Source organism: Vigna angularis, chromosome 4, assembly GCF_016808095.1.
Source record: "Vigna angularis cultivar LongXiaoDou No.4 chromosome 4, ASM1680809v1, whole genome shotgun sequence".
NCBI classification, from domain to species: domain Eukaryota; kingdom Viridiplantae; phylum Streptophyta; class Magnoliopsida; order Fabales; family Fabaceae; genus Vigna; species Vigna angularis.
In genome coordinates this window covers 23420747-23441585 of record NC_068973.1, presented here as the reverse complement: position 1 = coordinate 23441585, position 20839 = coordinate 23420747, and the positions used below count along the sequence as shown (strand labels likewise).

The window sequence follows — 20839 nt, the reverse complement described above, 5'->3', positions numbered from 1 at the left end:
CTGCCATTCCCACACATGACATACTCCTCTCTACTTGAGAACGAGCACTCACGGAATATCAGGATGACCCGCCAGCTAAGCTTACCACATTCATACTTTACAAATCTCAATTTCCATTCAAGAGTCGTTCCTCCCTGGAACGCTCGTTCAAATTCAACAATCATAATTTCATCTCTTACACCATTCACACATCTTAATCTTTCCTCTTATTCACACTTTCATTCTTAGTTCCACTTTCATAAAAGAACGAACGTCCAGCCCTCTTTGTAATAGAGGACGAACATTAATACAATACCAAGAAGGTTCGTTCACGAGTGGAATAAAACCAATACAGGTTATTAGACGGACTTCATATTAACTTGACTCAGTTAGATGAACTGAATCTAGTACGATCTGGAAAATACTTAGAATAATTTAAGTTCAATAACTCTGGAACGAATCCAATGGATAGATACGTCACAAACTGGTTTAGATAAATAAACTGGACACGAGGTAATTCAGGAGATCAACCGCCAGTCAATGACCGAGCGCGAAAATAGGCATTTAATGAAGTTTTGAACGAACGTCACTGAAGTCTTGGACGAACGTTACTAGATCTATTCGACGAGCGCTATTTAAATTTATGGACGAACGCTATTGAAATTTATGGACGAACGCTATTTCAATTCAGGACGAACGCTATTTAAATTTATGGACGAACGCTATTTCAAGTCAGGACGAACGCTATTATAGCTCGTTGCAATTTACGGAAAGAACGAGCGTTCGGTATAGGACCGAGCGCTACTTATCATTTACACTTTTAGGACGAGCGTTCGGTCTAAGACCGAGCGCCACTTAGGACGTACGCTTTGGGTCGAGACCCATCGCTGATTCAAGATATTTGAAATAGGATTTTTCATAAATTAGAATGTTGAAGTTAGATTTTGAACAATATGATTAAGTGTTTGAATATAGTCTCAGGCTTCTCAATTTCTCACACAATACTCAGGATATTTACGTTTGGCCGAACGCTCAAATGCAAGGCTAATATAAGAGGGCGTTCGTACTCGATTAGAATTCTTTCCAAATGAAAGGGTTCAGCTATTTCAAAGATGACACTGAGAATAACGAACGGTCAAAGACCATTTCGATAACGATCGTTCTTTAACATAAAATTTCATATTCAGATTCATCTTACAGTAAATACATTTTTCATTATAAACTTTTATACATTAAATTTCTCATATCATAGTACAAAATCCATACTTTTTCATACATCATCTCATCATACAGCTCATTTTCAATTTAATCAAACCATAGAACATTGCATCACTTTCATACATCATTTCAGAATCATATTCATATACCAAAAGTCCAATATCATAAATCATACTTCAAACATCACATAAACGCACATGCAGTACAGAAAATCATATGAATTAAATCTAATAAGCTTCCCTTACCCGGATTCAGTAGTGATCGTCCTAAATGAGTGGATCTTGATTCGTCTAAAAGAAGCTCTCTCAACGTTTCTCTTAAGCTCTCCAACTAAACTAACCAAAAGAAAATGAAGGGCTTAGTCTACACCATTGCATGCAGCTGAATACAGTTTACAGGAACTCCAGAAACGAGCGTCCAAGTGAAACTTACCAGAACCGGAAGTTGTTCGGCTTAAAATGAAGCTCGTGGTGCAGGGAACGTTCCTACGGTGCTGAAACGTGAACGGAGAAAAGGGTGGTAAGCTGCAGAAGAGAGAAGGAGAAGGGTTCAAGAGAGAAGGAGGAGAAATGGAGATTCTGAGTTTGGAAGGGGAGAAGGTGCGCATAGAGAGTGGGAGCTCTTCCAAAAATTTTACTTTTGATCAAATCCCACTTCCAGACGAACGAACGTCTCTCTGGTTGACACCTGCACCCCACCATTCACTTCAGAAACTTCCACTTTGACAAGTGGCGCGCATGCATGGCTCGGTGGTGGATTTTTAATGCACTGGACGCGTGGCACGGAGCATTAATGGAAGCAGAGTGGTGACTCATCAGGAAAATAAATGGGACGTGACATAAACTGATCTTCTAACAACTTTAATTATCTGATTTTACCTACTTGTTTTGAAAGTTTCCATCAGTTTACGACTTTCCTTGAGATTTTGTCATCCTTTTCTATTTTGCAGAAAAAATAATTTAATGACACTAATGATACATTTTGACCTATAATTTTGAGACCTAAAATAATGAAAGCAACTACGTTATCTACTCTGGTGAAAAAGGTTTACAAACTTGCCACAGTTTTGCTTCAACTCCCTCCACTAAAGCAACACCTTTTTCTATCTCCCTGGCTAGCTTCTCAACATGTCCATACATAGAATAATAACTAAACATGGAATGCAAATTCCAATCAGATCAGAAATAGAGAAATAAATATCATAACTATAACTTCTCGAACAAAATATATACACTATTATTTGTCTTACGATACTCATTATAAAAAATTATTAGAAATTGATGGAGTTAGTTTAGAAACTCTCTACTATAGTCAAAATTGGTGGGGCTTTACCCGTTCCTTCATGAAATGATTACACAGGTTATTCATTTTTGAGATAATGGAGGCTGGAATTCACCAATTGACACTGAACCCCTCAAATTTCAGAGGCAAGATTCCTTCTCACGCTCAAACAACTTTGATTTCAGGATTATGCTATTTACGTTATGATTTAATTTGAGCAGGAGAGGGGATAACCATCCTGGTGGACATCAAACCTCCTATATCATTATCACACCCAAATCTTCAAGATTTATGACCATTGTTGATTGAGCTATTGCATACATTTCTATAGTCATTCTGTCTTGGGCTATTCTTGTTTTTTATGGCCATTGTTTTTTTTTAGTGCGTAGATGAAGGGAAGAGGTTGGAGCAGTGTACGAAGCTGCAAACTAGGGTTTGGGGCTTAGAGGAAGGGGAAGAGATGGCAGAGCCAAGGGTTTACGAGGAAGAAGGAGAATGAGGAAGAACATGTTGCGACAATTGCATAACCTTGAGTTCGTGGGTCCGCAAGTCTGTGGGTTAGGTAGGGACTCTGTTTTTTATGAGACGTCGTTGTAGCGACACTTTTTCCAGTGGGAGGAGGAGAGAGGAGGTTTGGTGGCAGAGGGAGAAAGAAAAGAACTGATTATAGAGAGAGGGAGAGTTTCTAAGTTTACAGCATGGCCAAACGTTAGCCACCACAACCTAATTTTAATGGCGTTGGTTTTGGAAGAAAAAAAATTATAATTTTCTTAAAGACAAAGATTAAAGTGTACCAAAGTTTAAAAGAGAGAATAAACCTAAAATCACATGATATCTGAGGGATTAAAAACGTATTTAATCATTTCTTAAATAAACCAATATTTTTAATTTATAAGTAAATTTATTCATAATTACAAAACTTATTGATAGGAGACCCAAATTAAAAAGATATTTTTATTTTATAAAAACATTATTAAAAAATAAAATTCATTGAAAATTGTAACATCCCAAAATATAGTAATTACCATAATCAGAATTAATTACATTAAGCTAATAAAACAGTGCAGTCTTACAAAAACCGAACGAGCGTTAAAAGCCGAACGGCATAAACATACAGAAATAAAAACGAACGCGATACAAGCAAGAGTTCAGAGACGAACGGTCTTACAAAACTATAACCAAACGTCCACAATTAAATGTAACAAAACTAAATACACATGTGAGCGCTCTAAGGCTCGGCTTTAACTTCCACATCCACCAGGTTAGCGTCCTCCAAATTTTCTTCTTCTAGTACATCTTCAAGTGACGCACCTCCATCTGCTCACATCCACACGGATGATCATTGCAAGGACAGGACGAACGTACATATACAAGGCGACAACACAAGGAAAATGAAAGGGTAAGCTTAAGTAATTTAATTCATACTTCAACATATATACTTAACAATTCAAATCATTCAACACACTCAACATAAATCATCATCCAACATATATTTATATATATATATATATATATATATATATATATATATATATATATAGAGACCGACCGTCCGGACTGTATGATCTGTGTAGTTACAAGCGTCCTTGCACCCGAGTGATGTAGTAACTGGGATACACCAAACAGCTGCCACTCGAGGTCAGTCCGTTCTTACGTCGCCCATGTTAACTTATGGACTAAGGACCTCCTGCCGTTCCCACACATGACATACTTCCTCTACATGAAGATAGTATTCACGGAACATCAGGATGGACAGCGAGTCTTAACTTATCCACAGTCATACTTTACCAAATTTAATATTCAATACATATATCAGAGTCGTCCCTCCATGGAACGCTCGTTCAAATACCAATATCATAATTTCACTTATTATAGGGTTCGCACACCTTAATGCTTCCTTTTATTTACATTTTCATTCTATGTTCCACTTCCATAAAAAGACGAGCGTTCAATCCTCTACACAACGAGGACGAACATCAAGAGTGAGACCGTGGGGTTTCTTTTCAAAATAATAAGGTTAACGCTTTGAACATGACGAACGTTACTTTTGCTAGAATCAGTTGAATAAACCGACTCAGTGATATAATATAAATGTTTCAGAATAATTTAAATTTAAAGACTTTAGACTAAATTCAAAAGGATAAAGATACAACCAGACGATTTATGTAGTACTCTGTGGACAATTGTTTAACAGGATCGACCGCCAGTCAATGACCGCAAGCGAATATTCATTTACTGAAAATTTGAGACGAACGCTATTTACGTACGTTCTGAAATCAAAGATATGGACGAGCGTTCGGTATAAGACCGTACACTTCTTAGGACGAACGCTAAATATAAGACCGAGCGCTATTAAGACGAACGCTCAGTGTAAGACCGAGCGCTATTAGGACGAACGCTCAGTGTAAGACCGAGCGCTACTTAAGACGAACGCTTGGTATAAACCGAGCGCTCTTTAGGACGAACGCTTAGATATAGCATTTCAAATGGGGACGCTCGTTCTAGGACAGAATTCTTTCCAAATGAAAGAATTCCACTCTAAATCATTTTCAGAGAAACCGAACAGTATATGACCGTACGATGACGAACGTATTTTATCATATGACAGGATCATTATATTTCAGATTTGCATCTTCATCTAAACTTAACCTTTCTCATACGATTCATGATCTTATAATTTCCGATTCATCATTTAATTCCCATACTATATAGAATTCACATTAATAAATCATTATATACAAATATCATCCATTATCTAATTCATACGTATCAACCAGCACATACCATATTCATTCCTGCATAACAGTGATCGTTCAGGCATACTCAAACACAGCATACATCTCATACATTCTATTTCTATCATGCTCGCACACAATCATATACGTATGAACCAAATTATTAAGCTTCCCTTACCTGGATAGCAGTGTACTCCCAAAAAGCAAGATTTAGCGCTTCCTCTAACAACGTCCTACCCTCAGGTTTCGCTCAATAATTTCCACTTACTCTAAAACACCAGAAATCAGAATAACTCAGACCTAGAACCCATGCATGCAACCAAAACTAGGGTTCGCATGAAACCAAAAAGACGAACGCTTAGAAATGAGGACTTACCAGTTCCGGTTCCAAATTCTGTTCGGATCAGAAAGACGCTCACGTCTCCAGGAACGTTTCTACGGTTCTGAAACGTGATCGGAGAAGGAAATGGTGAGTTACAGTAGAGAGAAGGTGGACTGGTTCTAGAGAGAAGTTAGAGAAAAAGAAGAGTTGGATTCTGAGGAAGAAGATGAGTGGTACAGGTGAGTGGAAGGGTTTTTCGAAAAATCATTTTGTTCAATCCACGTTCGTGCGGACGAACGTCTCCCAAGCCGACACCTGCACACCCACTCTGACTTCAGAAGCTTCCAACGTGACAAGTGGCGCTCGTGCATGCAGCGTTTAGTGCGTTTTTAATGCACTGAACGTGTGGCGCGGTGCATTTATGGAAGCAGCCAGGTGACTCAGCAGTGCAATAATTACAGATTTGACATTTAATTATGGTTTTAATTTTCGAGATCTCACATTCCACCTATCTACAAAAATTTTCGACCTCGAAAATTAAAGACTCACCCGGAAATAGATTAGGGTATAAGTCCTTCATGGCGCTCTCAACCTCCCACGTTGAATCACCAGTCTTAGCGTCCCACACCATCTTCACCAAACGAACGTCCTTGCCTTTGTAATACTTGGTGCGGCTATCTTCTATACGAACTGGATGCAATTCCAACGTTCGGTCTGGACGAAGCTGAATGTCTTCCAACTCCAGTACATGTGATGGATTCGCTATATACTTCCGAAGTTGAGAAACGTGGAAAACGGGGTGAAGGTTTGATAGCTGGGGCGGCAATGCAAGCTCGTACGCTACTGGTCCTACCTTCCTCATAATCTGATATGGTCCAATGAATTTGGGAGACAGCTTCTTTGGACGAACGGCTCGTCCTACACCAGTGATTGGATTGAGTCGAAGGAACACATGATCTCCTGCAGTGAACTCCAACGGTCTTCTCCTCTTATCAGCGTAAGACTTCTGCCTGCTCAAAGACATCTTCAACCTCTCCTGGATTTGCTTGACTTTCTCGGCCGTTTGCTGGATAAGCTCAGGTCCAGTTAGCACGTTCTCTCCTTCCTTGAACCAACAAAGTGGCGTTCGGCATTTCCTCCCATAGAGTGCTTCAAACGGTGCCATTCCAATGCTCGCCTGGAAACTGTTGTTATACGTGAACTCCACTAGCGGCAGAACCTCATCCCATGCGCCTAAGTGATCTAGGACGCACGTCCTCAGTAAATCTTCCAGCGTCTGGATGGTTCGTTCAGACTGGCCGTCCGTTTGAGGATGATACGCTGAACTCATCTGCAGTCTGCTTCCCAATTCGCCTTGTAAGGATTGCCAAAACCGAGATGTGAACCTCGTGTCTCGGTCAGAAATTATGCTCGAAGGTACTCCATGCAGACGAACGATCTCCTGGATATACAACTTAGCCAAGTTGGTCATCGACATCTTCAAGTTTACGGCCAGGAAGTGGGCGCTCTTCGTTAGCCTATCCACGATCACCCAGATTGAATCATGATTCCTGACCGTGCGTGGTAGATGAGTCACGAAGTCCATGGATATGCTATCCCACTTCCATTCGGGAATTTCCAGCTGTTGAAGTAAACCGCCAGGTCTTTGATACTCCGCCTTCGCTCGTTGACAGGTTAGACATGATGCCACAAAACGAGCGACATCACTCTTCATTCCAGGCCACCAAAATGATTTCCGGAGGTCTTGATACATCTTAGTCATGCCAGGGTGCATGCTAAGACGGCTGTGATGACCTTCCTCCAGAATAATTCTCTTCAGCTCGCCATCATTCGGAACGCACGTTCTACCCATGTAACGCAACATGTCGTCCGTTCCCGTATTGAACCCCTTAGCTTGATCCGTACCGAGCGCGCTTAAAATTTTCACCAGCTCTTCATCCTCACGTTGCTTCATTCTAATCCGATCAAACACATCGCTAGATATTCTAAGGTTACAGCACTTGATGCTGCTCGGTTCTAACTCAAACTGTAACCTTAGATCTCTGAAACTCTCCACTAAACTCAGCTCGCGCACCATCATGGACGACACATGCACCACTTTTCTGCTTAGAGCATCCGCTACCACGTTCGCCTTTCCTAGATGATAGAGTAGCTCGAAATCATAATCCTTCAAGAACTCAAGCCACCTCCTCTGCCTCATATTCAACTCCTTCTGATCAAAGAGGTACTTGAGACTCTTGTGATCACTGAAAACTTGGAACGTGGATCCGTACAAGAAATGCCTCCAAATCTTCAGCGCAAAAACGACCGCTGCCAATTCCAGGTCGTGCGTTGGGTAATTCCTTTCGTGAATCCTCAACTGACGAGACGCATAAGCTACCGCTCGCTTTTCTTGCATCAAAACAAATCCCAGACCTTGGTGAGAAGCGTCGCAGTATACCTCGAACGGTTTAGACGTGTCCGGAATAACTAACACTGGAGCGCTCGTCAATTTCACCTTCAACTCTTGGAAACTGGCCTCACAACGATCGGTCCAAGCGAACGGCTGATCTTTTCGGGTCAAGTGAGTTAGCGGCGCCACTATCTTAGCAAAGCCTTCAATGAAACGTCTGTAGTAGCCCGCCAGTCCAACAAAACTACGCACCTCAGTGACCGAACGCGGACTCTCCCATTCCAGTACCGCTCGCACTTTCGCTGGATCCACAGAGATGCCTCCAGCCGACACTACATGACCCAAAAACTGAATCTCCTTCATCTAGAATTCGCACTTAGACAACTTGGCATATAACTCCTTCTCCCGCAACACTCCAAGTACAAGTCTAAGATGCTCTTCATGCTCGCCTTCGGTCTTGGAATAGATGAGAATATCATCTATGAAGACGACCACAAACTTATCCAAATAGGGCCTGAATATGCGGTTCATATACTCAATGAACACTGCTGGAGCGTTCGTTACTCCAAAAGGCATCACCACATACTCATAATGCCCATAACGAGACCTGAATGCCGTCTTCTGGATGTCGTCTTCCTTAACCCTGATTTGATGATATCCGGATCTCAAATCAATCTTCGAGAACACAGCAGCCCCATGTAATTAATCCAGCAAGTCATCAATCCTAGGCAATGGGTACTTGTTCTTGATGGTCAGCTTATTTAATTGTCTGTAGTCTATACATAACCGAGAGCTGCCATCCTTCTTCCTTACTAACAGCACGGGCGCTCCCCAAGGTGATACGCTCGGCCTAATGAATTTCTTCTCTATCAACTCTTCAATCTTCTCCTTGAGTTCAGCTAACTCCGCAGGCGACATTCGATATGGCTGAACCGAGATAGGAGTCGCTGTCGTCACCAAATCAATGGTGAACTCCACTTCACGCTGAGGGGGAAGTCCAGGAATCTCTTCCGGAAAAACGTCCGCGAACTCATCCACAACCGATCGTCCAGTACCGCTTCTGGTGGACGATCGTTCTTCTACCATTCCCTTGGATTCCTGATCCTCTTGAGTCATAATCAGGAAACAGCTGGCGCCTTCCATAATGTCTTCTTTCAGCTGACCGAGCGTCACTGAAAGAACTTCTTCTTCTTCACCAGGAAAAATTAATTCCTTCGCTCCACAATCAATAAGAATGCGATTGGCAGCCAACCAATCCATTCCTAAGATCACCTCCAAACCTTGAAGAGGTAAGCAGATGAGGCTAACCTTAAACTTACGTCCCTCCACTTCTATAGGACACTTGACGCACATAGTGGACGTCCTAACCTCACCAGCTGCTGGGGTAGACACCACCAGATCAAACTGCATCTCGCTTACTTCTAATCCCAGCTTTTCAACACACGCCTTCGAGATGAAGGAGTGCGTTGCCCCCGAATCATATAAGGCACAACACGATCTACCAAACAGCATGCATTCACCAATTATAAGGTTACCTGAGCTCGCTGCCTCAGCGCTCGTTATAGCATACACTCGCCCGCTTGCTTGGGCTCGTCCTCCTCTTGGCTGATTTCTTCCAGCATTGGGTGGCCTCATCACCGCACGCCCACTCATATTGCACTCATGATCCGAGTGCCCGTTTCTTCCACAACGATTACAGTGCTTTACTCCCACCAACTGAGGGCATGAAGACCTATAATGTGGCCCTCCACACTGGTAGCAAACCACACTTCCCTGTCCAGACTGTCCGACAGGAACCACTGCTTGAGATCCGTTCGTTTGAGAAGACTGGTTTGGATGAGCGTAAGGAGGTCTCCTCTGGACAGTACCTCCCCTGGACACTATCGGTCCCCTACTCGCTTGCTGCTGCTTCTTTTGCCGTTCCACTTCTGCCATGTTCCTCTCCAATACTTTGGCTCTCTCAACCATAGCAGGGAACGTTCGGATACACAAACTGGAAATCAGTACTTTCAGGTCACTCCGCAATCCGTTCTCAAATTTTCTACACTGCCACACTTCACTCGTGGCCATAGTATTGAATCTGACGAGGTGCTTGAACTTATTGGTGTATTCGGAAACAGACATACCCCCTTGAACCAGTTGTAGAAATTCCACCTCCTTCGCAAACCGAACGCTGTCCGGGAAGTATTCTTCATAAAACTTAGTTCTAAACACTTCCCAAGTGATCGGCTGTTGCGCGTCCGCTAGAATGGCTCTCGCGCTCGTCCACCAATGACTCGCTTCTCCCGTCAACAAATATTCTGCGTACGCTAATCTATTCTCATCTGGACACCTCTTGGCATTGAAGATCTTCTCTATATCCCTTAACCACTGATACGAGCTGTCGCGACCCATACAAATTTGATGTGCAATAATGAATGCAGTATATTAACTAGGATGTGACTCCTAGGTCGTCTCTCAAGGACCAATTTTGGTGGTTTAGTCTCAGATTTTTTTTACACGAAGTGGGGGGGGGGGGGGGGGGGGGGTTTATGAATGTTTTTGGTTTTTATGCAGTAAAATGAAATTAAACTGAAAATTAACTTTAAAACAGTAAATGTGAAAACGATAAAGTAAAATTCAAAACATTAAAAACCAAACGGTAAAAGATATAAAATTAACGCGGGAACATTAAACGTTAATAAAACATGAAACATTAAACACAGAAGTAAAAACATCAGTAAAAACAAAACCGTAAAATTTAAAATAGTGAAAATGGTAAAAACGAAATTAAAATAGTAAAACAAAATTAAAATAGTAAAAACGATTTGCTACAGTAAAACGAAAATACAGCAAGGTAAAACAGTAAAAAATAAATCTGGAACAGAAAACTAAAATACAGAAAACGAAAATACAGAAAAACTAAAATACAGTACATAATAAATACAGAAAATAGTAGAATTAGAAAATAAATTACAGCAGTAAATTTTTACAACAAAAACAGTAAATCTGAAATAGAAAAACTGCAGTACCATAATTGAAAATACAGAAAACAAAAATAAAGAAAACAGTCAAACAGTAAAACAGTAAATCAGTAAATTTTAGAAAATAAAATTACAACTGTAATTAATAATAGCAAAACAATAATTACATAATTGTAGAATCTAAATAACAGTAATACAGAAATAGTAAAAACGGAATACAGAAATACAGTAAAACAGTAAAATACGAAAAACAGTAAATTGTAAAATATGAAAACAGAAACAGAATTACTGCACCAAAATATAGAAAACCAAATTACAGTAAATAATTCAAAGTGAAATAATTAACAGCAAAGACAAAAGAAATTAATTTGTAGAAAACATAATTCACACATTTAATTACAACAGAAATTAAATTACAGCACCATTAAAATACAACAGTAGAAATTAAATTACAGAATCAAAATAAAACAGTAACAGATTTGGAAATTCAGAAAATTAAATCAAACTGAAATTGATTACAGCAAATAAAATTGGAACCTATGGTGTACACTGCTCAACATCTTAACCGTAACACTCCATGTTGTAGTGTGATTCCATCTGCTATTCCAGCCCCTTTACTGTCCAGCCCCTTGCTGGATTTTTCCAGCCCCCTGCTGCAGCTCTTCACGGCTCCCCCTTCCACACCCTCCTTTGGTTCTTCAATCCATCACCCTTTTATTTGCTTGGAAGGATGACAAAAATGAGTGATGGGGTCCTTCATTAAATTGATGTCTGTGTCTTCTTCTCCCTTTCACGGTCCAATTTTCACTTTCCAATATTTAAAAGAAAACCCACTTCTTCATTCCAAGTTTTGGTCCCTACTTTTTTTTGACTTTTAGTTTTTTTCACCAATTAATCATCTCTAAAATGCATCTCATGGATGTACCAAAAGGAAGTGGACTCTCCATTATCAAACTCCTCCTAAACGAAAATAACTCTTCATGAATCCAAATGAATCCAGTGAAGCCCGCTGCAGTACCTGAACGTGACTTCACCCCACACACCTAATTAATATAGAAACACCACTTCTTCCAAATGAAGTCAGTCGTGCTTGGAGCTTTTCAACCATGCCTTGACAACACTTCTTTCTTCTCTCCGTGTGCATTTTTCTCTATAGTAGCCGTGAGCTCTTCTGGATGCAAGGCAGCTGCTGGGAAAACCGAAACTGGTATATTCTGGATGCAGCAGCAATGTGTTTGGCCATGACCATGTGCATGAAGGGAATGAAGTCTCTTTTTTTTTTATATTATCAAGTTCATATACTTTCAATTCCCCATCCCGTGTGCATTTCCTAAGTTGAACCAGCATGGAGTATAGCTTCACGTGGTGGTGTTGTCTATGCTTTGTTGGAACATTTTCACAAATGTGTAGTTCCATGTCATGCTTCCACTGTGATGTTGCAGCCGTGAGTTTCTTTGTTGGTTTGTTCCAAGTCAAATTGTCTTAAGACTTTTCTTGAATCAAAATTGAGTAAGGGTCCCTCCACCTTTGTTGTGAAACCGTGGCATGTACACACCAATTATATATTTTCTTTCCTTCAATACGTGTACATCCTTCTCTTTGTTAAAATAATATAAAACCAAAAACTTCTATGTGTAGAAGTAGGAACGGAACTTTCACGCACATCCTCTCCATAATTAATCAATTTCACACCATTCCCATGTCATGTGGATGTCACCTTCTCTCAAAGATGCAACGCCCATGTGCCTTCCTTCCAAAAGAAAACGAGTTGAATTTTCTCTCTTCTACTCTTTTAACCAAGCCAAAGCGCATGTTCTAACTGAAGTCTCCGGTACATCTTTTCTTTATTCAACACAAAATAATACAGTATAACTTCTTTCAATTAAATAGCACAGTGTGTGAATAATTATCCTTCCAAATGTCACAATTTCTATTTTCAAAATTTTTCCTTACAAAATAATTAGCTCAGATAATTCAAATTAGTTAAAATAAGAATTTCCAATCAAATTAAACACAATTAGGAAAAATAGGATAATATTGTACATTCAAGCACAATTCCTTGATTAAATTCGGTACAATAAGCTAAGTGAAATCAATAAAATATTGACTCATCAAAATAGACCACACTTAGTCTTTTGCACTCCTGGGCAAAATCAAGACGCAAATCAGGGAATAGTTCAAAGGACTTTTAGGAAGGTGACACAAACTCAGCAGACAGAAAAATAAAGACTCACGAAAAAATTAAACAGAATTTACAAAGTTCTCAAGAAGTCTGGACAGAGAAAAGAAATAGACAATATCCAACACAGTCAAGAAAAGCACATACTTACAGAAATCATCCAAGCAATTCAATACATAGCAAAATGATTAATCAGCTTAAGAGGTGATTTAAAAATAACAAAACCTCACAGATGCACTCACAGTGTTTCTCTCAAGTGTCTAGGGTAAATAATAATATCAGCTCGATGTACTCAAGAAAACAAACACAAGTAGACTTGGCAAGCTTCTAATTATCAATACTTAAATCATATGCATATTCAGATCAAAAGGTCTTTACTGGGTTGTAATGGGGCCAAGGACAGGGGAGGATAAATTTGGATAAGTAGCTATAGCTCAGAAAAAATAGAGGTGCACTAGGGAAAAAATGTAAACACAGTGAAATCTCACCCAAACCTCTAATTCAATCCTCTTCTCGACTCCATTATTCACAAAATTATTTTTCAATTTATTTTCTCTTTTTCTCATCATTTTTTTTTATCCTGTCTTTTTTTTATTTTTTTATTTTTTTATCACACAACAGGATATAAATTTTCATTTCAAAACATGATGAGGAACCAACTAGCCAATTCATCAGAATTCCCAAGGAGACCACACTTATTCACAAAATACTTCTATAGCTCCAGACTTTCCTAAGGTTAAGGTAATCATTTGTTTTTCACTTAGGATCAGTGTATGAGCTTCAACACAAAGAAATATATACAGTATAGGCTCAAAGGGGTTATCAAAGGATAATAACAAGGTAGGCTTATTTGGCTAAAGAGGCTCAAGAACAAAAATGCCTTTATCACTTCCAAAAATGCATATAAATCAAGTATATCAAAAAGAATCAAGCCAAGGCATATGTGCAAGCAATCAAGAGACATATCACACACAAGAAAGAAAATTAAGTGGCTCAAATCTCACATAGGGTATTCGTCACAATCAAATCAACCTCTCAAACGTATAATCATCTTTCCAAGCAAAGAAAAAACATAGATTTCATACCATAAGTATCAGTCAAATGAAGTGAAAGATAAGTCTACAACTTAAATTTAAATAAAATCCAGAAATCAAGAGAAAAAAAATGTAAAATTTATTGCACACAAAACACACTAAAAACAACTTAAATCAGAAAAAATTTCACACAAAACAAAGAAAAATCAGAATCTCTCCCAATAGACCACACTTAAATTACACATTGTCCTCAATGTGTTATAAGCATACATCATCAATCAAAACATGAAACATATCATGGACAAGTGCAATAAAAGTATGAAAAAGGGAGAGAAAGAAAAGTAACATCCATCAGTAGATGTTATCAGTGACATCCATCAGCAGATGTCGAAATCACCTAGCACCCATCAGTAGATGCTAATTAATTTAATTTTTTTTTTTTTTTGAAAAGGATACCGGTACTGTGACAACAGTCTCGGTGGCAACGACCGGAACTGTTGCTACAGTGGAAACAATTTGCCTATAAATAGGCCAATCTTGGCGTCAGAGCGACATTTCTGATTCCCTGCTCTCTCTCTCTCTCTACTCCTCTCTTATCTCTCTACTCCTCTCTTCGCTCTCCTTTCACTCTCAACTTGAGCGTCTGGGATCTCTGCGGAGCCTCTGCCCCGGTGCCATCTGAAGAGTCTAAGAACCCCGAGGAGCTTCTCTGCCAGCCTACTACTCCAGGTAAGTCCTCTGCTCCTGGATCTCCCTTTCTTTCTGTTTTCTTGTAATTTATTTACGTTATGCACTTCGTTCTTCATTTCTTTTTGCCTTCTCTTGCGCTTTCTCAGCTTTTCTCACCCTCTCCCCCGATTATTTTCCTTTTAAGCTTTCCCTCTTTTTTTTTTCTTCTGCCCTGCTTTCCTTTATATTTCAGCTCTGTCTTGCTTCTTTCTTTCCTGCTCTACCTCTCCCTTTACCTGCTTCTATCTTCTCCTTTTCAATTTTTTTTTTCTTTCTGAAACTTAAAACACTTAAACACATAAAACACAATTGTCATAAAATTTAAGGGGTATATCGGCTGGAAACCAGACGTTAATCTCCCTTCGTTTGAAGGTATGGCAGAGACAATCGGGTAGAACAACGCCACGTACCCCACTTAAAACAAAATAAACACAGAAACATAATATACAAGAACAATAAGGACAACAGGACATTTGGACGTAGATCCGTTTAGGACCCTTTGCAAGGACCGTGAAACAGATCTGAGACCAAACACTGAAACATCAAATACAGACTGGGCAAAATAAATCTAAAAGAAAACAAGAACAAATAAAGAAAACACAGAACTAATCTAATTTTTTTTTTTTTTTTATGCTTCTTGTTTTTCCTTTTATTTTATATATTTTTTTTTTATGTTTTTTTTTTATGTTTTTGTTCTTTTTATTTTTATATATATTTTTTTAGAAAATATGATGAGTGAGATGGAAATCGAGAGATACACGAGTCAGCGGTGGCGCCCAACAGATGATCAAGTCAAGATGATGACCAACATCTTCAACTATGGGGTCACTCATCCAAGCCGAGCGCAAGTCATCGAGATCACGTCTCGACTAAGGACCTACGGAGATGCCAGCGAATACAACGTGCACTGCTGGTTCAACAATCACGGCAATCGGGTCAGGCGCTGGCAAGCGGAGATAGACCCCACTGGCACTCAGTTTTCACAACTGCCGCTGTATATGTACGGTAAGAACTCTCATCAGATCTCAATTTTTATTGAATTTTTTTTTTTATTATTATTATTATTAACAAGATTTTTTTTTTTTTTGAAAGAAAATGGCTGGGTGGTAATGAGGGCACCAAGGCTGCTGGATTTGTTCCCAGTCCCGATCATCATCGACGACGACAGAGACGTACGACAAATCCAGCCACCCATGATTCTCACATTCCGAACCAGAGCTCCCTCGACGGAGCTCTCCCTTAGACCGCCACAACCAGCTCGGGAATTCTTTCGTTGAAGTTTTAATGTTTTTTTTTTTTTTTTTTTTTTGTTTTAGCTGGCCGAGTGTGGCCAGAATTTGAACAAGGCATGTAATCTGAACACTTAATTTTTTTTTTTTTTATGTTTTTATGTTTTTTTTTTTATGTTTTTTTTATGGTCTGTAATACTTAACGATCAGAAATGATCGAACCCTGAATATCTTTATTATGTTTTTATGTATTTTATATTTATTATCAATGTAAGACAGAATGCTTTCGGTGTAAGGTTTTTTCAATAAATGCACTCAAATGAAGTCTTTGTTCAAACTATATACCTCTCTGCCATTACATGTTAATTCTGCACTTGCGTTGTTTTTTTTTTTTTTTTTTTTTTTTTTTTTTAAACAAAAACTAAATAAATAAATAAAACAGAATACAAGTTAACAAAACAAAAGACCAATACCGAACACACAAAATCAAAGCACACAAAACGTAATGTCAAAAACAGCAGACAAAAAAAAACATATTTACAATACATATATTAACAAAATAACACACCTGAAAGAGAACACAAAATTTTTTTTTTTATTTTTTTATTTTATTTTATTTATTTATTTTTTTTTTTAAACAAAAAAAAAATCATAAACTAAGAAAATCAGAATTCTCCCCTAATTCGCAAACCAAGAAAATTAAGGGAAGAATGAACAGGAAAACTCCCCTGGTTATGGTGGCAGTTGCCAAACTTGGACAAGCAGGGAGATGTTCTTCGCCTCAGGATCCAGCAAAGAAAATTTGGGGAAGAACTGCTTCATCAATATTTTTCTCTTTGCAATTTGTTTCAGCAGTATCTCTCCTTCCACTAGCATTTGTTTGGTGTGTGACACCGGAATAGCTATCTCTGGCTCGCTCAAAGAAGTAGCAGTATACTCTTCTTCATTAATCATGCATTCCTTAATGTGAGCACCTGCATTCTTTTTGAACTCTGCATCCTTGTCATCAAACTCACAATTAATAGCATCTGTAATAAACTTAGAGTCTCGCTGTAATGCATAATCAATTTCAACACAAATGGAGCAAGAATCAGATTCACAGTCACATTCAAAATTTTCAGAAAACTGTGTTAAATCAAAGTTTAATCCTAACTCTGTAAAGTCATCAGATTGCATAGTTTTTCTTTCAAAATTAATATTGACGCTACTCTCACTAATGGGTTCAATGGCTGACACTGAATTAAAAATTTTAGAATGGTCAATCGAATTTGTATCAGTATCAGTCATAAACCCTATAGAATCAGTGTGCGTCAAATCACATGCATTTGAATGTGTAGGCAAATCTGGTAAAATTGGAATCTCAGGTTCAGAATAAACCTGTTTTTGCTCACTGAGAAATTTCTTACCAAACTCCAAGTTATCAGCTTCATCCTCAAGGCTATCAATGTCAGAATCCAGAACAAGCTGCTCAGGTTCTTCCTTTGCTACCTCAATTGGACTTTCACCAGCCAGCTTGCAGAGCAACTTCCTCGCTTTTGTTGGGGTTATATCCATCCAACATCCACCAATAGCTGCATCCACAAGTATCCTTTCATTGTCCAGGAGCCCTTCATAAAAATAAGTCAAGAGCAAATGCTCTGGAATTTGGTGGTTTGGACAAGTTGTGCAGAGCATATTAAACCTCTCCCAATAATCTGCTAAGTTTTCTTCTTGAAACTGCTCAATGGAAGTGATCTTCATCCTAATGCTGCTCACCTTTGCTGCTGGAAAGAACTTGTCGAAGAATTTTTGTTGTGTTTCCTGCCAACTATTAAAAGGATACTGGTATATGAACCAGTCTCTTGCTTCATCTTGAAGGGACATGGGAAACATTTTTATCAACACTGTCTCCTTTGAAACACCAGCATGCCTCATAGATAAACACACCAAACGAAACTCCTTGAGGTGCCTGTATGGATCTTCATGTGCCAACCCATGGAATTTGGGAAGACTCTTGACTATCTCATACATCCAGTCTTGAGAATCTGTCATTTTCTCTATTCTAGTTCAAAACCTCTCTCAGACTTGGACTCCCTCTTCAAACAAAGATTGTATAGAAAGAAATATACAGAAACATAACATGGAGGGAAAACTAATATATATTTATTTTTTAAATTAACAAAACTCATACGACATGCATGCACAAAACAAAACATTACATCACAACACAAGATAAAACACAACAACAAATATTAACAAAACAAAAACTTAAAACATATATCACATGTACACAAAAACACACATAACAGAAAACAACAAAAGACCCAAAACCAAACCTTTGGTCCCCAGCAACGGCGCCAAAATTTTGATACGAGCTGTCGCGACCCATACAAATTTGATGTGCAATAATGAATGCAGTATATTAACTAGGATGTGACTCCTAGGTCGTCTCTCAAGGACCAATTTTGGTGGTTTAGTCTCAGATTTTTTTTACACGAAGTGGGGGGGGGGGGGGGGGGGGGGGGGGGGGGGGGGGGGGGGGGGGGGGGTTTATGAATGTTTTTGGTTTTTATGCAGTAAAATGAAATTAAACTGAAAATTAACTTTAAAACAGTAAATGTGAAAACGATAAAGTAAAATTCAAAACATTAAAAACCAAACGGTAAAAGATATAAAATTAACGCGGGAACATTAAACGTTAATAAAACATGAAACATTAAACACAGAAGTAAAAACATCAGTAAAAACAAAACCGTAAAATTTAAAATAGTGAAAATGGTAAAAACGAAATTAAAATAGTAAAACAAAATTAAAATAGTAAAAACGATTTGCTACAGTAAAACGAAAATACAGCAAGGTAAAACAGTAAAAAATAAATCTGGAACAGAAAACTAAAATACAGAAAACGAAAATACAGAAAAACTAAAATACAGTACATAATAAATACAGAAAATAGTAGAATTAGAAAATAAATTACAGCAGTAAATTTTTACAACAAAAACAGTAAATCTGAAATAGAAAAACTGCAGTACCATAATTGAAAATACAGAAAACAAAAATAAAGAAAACAGTCAAACAGTAAAACAGTAAATCAGTAAATTTTAGAAAATAAAATTACAACTGTAATTAATAATAGCAAAACAATAATTACATAATTGTAGAATCTAAATAACAGTAATACAGAAATAGTAAAAACGGAATACAGAAATACAGTAAAACAGTAAAATACGAAAAACAGTAAATTGTAAAATATGAAAACAGAAACAGAATTACTGCACCAAAATATAGAAAACCAAATTACAGTAAATAATTCAAAGTGAAATAATTAACAGCAAAGACAAAAGAAATTAATTTGTAGAAAACATAATTCACACATTTAATTACAACAGAAATTAAATTACAGCACCATTAAAATACAACAGTAGAAATTAAATTACAGAATCAAAATAAAACAGTAACAGATTTGGAAATTCAGAAAATTAAATCAAACTGAAATTGATTACAGCAAATAAAATTGGAACCTATGGTGTACACTGCTCAACATCTTAACCGTAACACTCCATGTTGTAGTGTGATTCCATCTGCTATTCCAGCCCCTTTACTGTCCAGCCCCTTGCTGGATTTTTCCAGCCCCCTGCTGCAGCTCTTCACGGCTCCCCCTTCCACACCCTCCTTTGGTTCTTCAATCCATCACCCTTTTATTTGCTTGGAAGGATGACAAAAATGAGTGATGGGGTCCTTCATTAAATTGATGTCTGTGTCTTCTTCTCCCTTTCACGGTCCAATTTTCACTTTCCAATATTTAAAAGAAAACCCACTTCTTCATTCCAAGTTTTGGTCCCTACTTTTTTTTGACTTTTAGTTTTTTTCACCAATTAATCATCTCTAAAATGCATCTCATGGATGTACCAAAAGGAAGTGGACTCTCCATTATCAAACTCCTCCTAAACGAAAATAACTCTTCATGAATCCAAATGAATCCAGTGAAGCCCGCTGCAGTACCTGAACGTGACTTCACCCCACACACCTAATTAATATAGAAACACCACTTCTTCCAAATGAAGTCAGTCGTGCTTGGAGCTTTTCAACCATGCCTTGACAACACTTCTTTCTTCTCTCCGTGTGCATTTTTCTCTATAGTAGCCGTGAGCTCTTCTGGATGCAAGGCAGCTGCTGGGAAAACCGAAACTGGTATATTCTGGATGCAGCAGCAATGTGTTTGGCCATGACCATGTGCATGAAGGGAATGAAGTCTCTTTTTTTTTTATATTATCAAGTTCATATACTTTCAATTCCCCATCCCGTGTGCATTTCCTAAGTTGAACCAGCATGGAGTATAGCTTCACGTGGTGGTGTTGTCTATGCTTTGTTGGAACATTTTCACAAATGTGTAGTTCCATGTCATGCTTCCACTGTGATGTTGCAGCCGTGAGTTTCTTTGTTGGTTTGTTCCAAGTCAAATTGTCTTAAGACTTTTCTTGAATCAAAATTGAGTAAGGGTCCCTCCACCTTTGTTGTGAAACCGTGGCATGTACACACCAATTATATATTTTCTTTCCTTCAATACGTGTACATCCTTCTCTTTGTTAAAATAATATAAAACCAAAAACTTCTATGTGTAGAAGTAGGAACGGAACTTTCACGCACATCCTCTCCATAATTAATCAATTTCACACCATTCCCATGTCATGTGGATGTCACCTTCTCTCAAAGATGCAACGCCCATGTGCCTTCCTTCCAAAAGAAAACGAGTTGAATTTTCTCTCTTCTACTCTTTTAACCAAGCCAAAGCGCATGTT

At 38.4% G+C, this 20839-nt stretch overlaps 2 protein-coding genes across 2 annotated transcripts; both read right to left on the bottom strand.

Annotated features, from left to right (window-relative positions):
* Positions 1 to 3580: 3580 nt before the first annotated feature.
* LOC128196125 (uncharacterized) lies at positions 3581 to 18524 on the bottom strand. Its single transcript, XM_052875996.1, has 2 exons — positions 11428 to 18524; positions 3581 to 3795 (listed from the first exon to the last, which is right to left on the bottom strand). Exon 1 carries the CDS (start codon positions 18090 to 18092, stop codon positions 16794 to 16796), a length of 1299 nt encoding a protein of 432 aa, XP_052731956.1. The 5' UTR covers positions 18093 to 18524; the 3' UTR covers positions 3581 to 3795; positions 11428 to 16793.
* On the bottom strand, positions 8291 to 10321 carry LOC128196237 (uncharacterized). The gene is made up of 3 exons (XM_052876475.1): positions 9463 to 10321; positions 8832 to 9033; positions 8291 to 8570 (listed from the first exon to the last, which is right to left on the bottom strand). Exons 1-3 carry the CDS (start codon positions 10319 to 10321, stop codon positions 8291 to 8293), a joined length of 1341 nt encoding a protein of 446 aa, XP_052732435.1.
* Positions 18525 to 20839: the final 2315 nt, after the last annotated feature.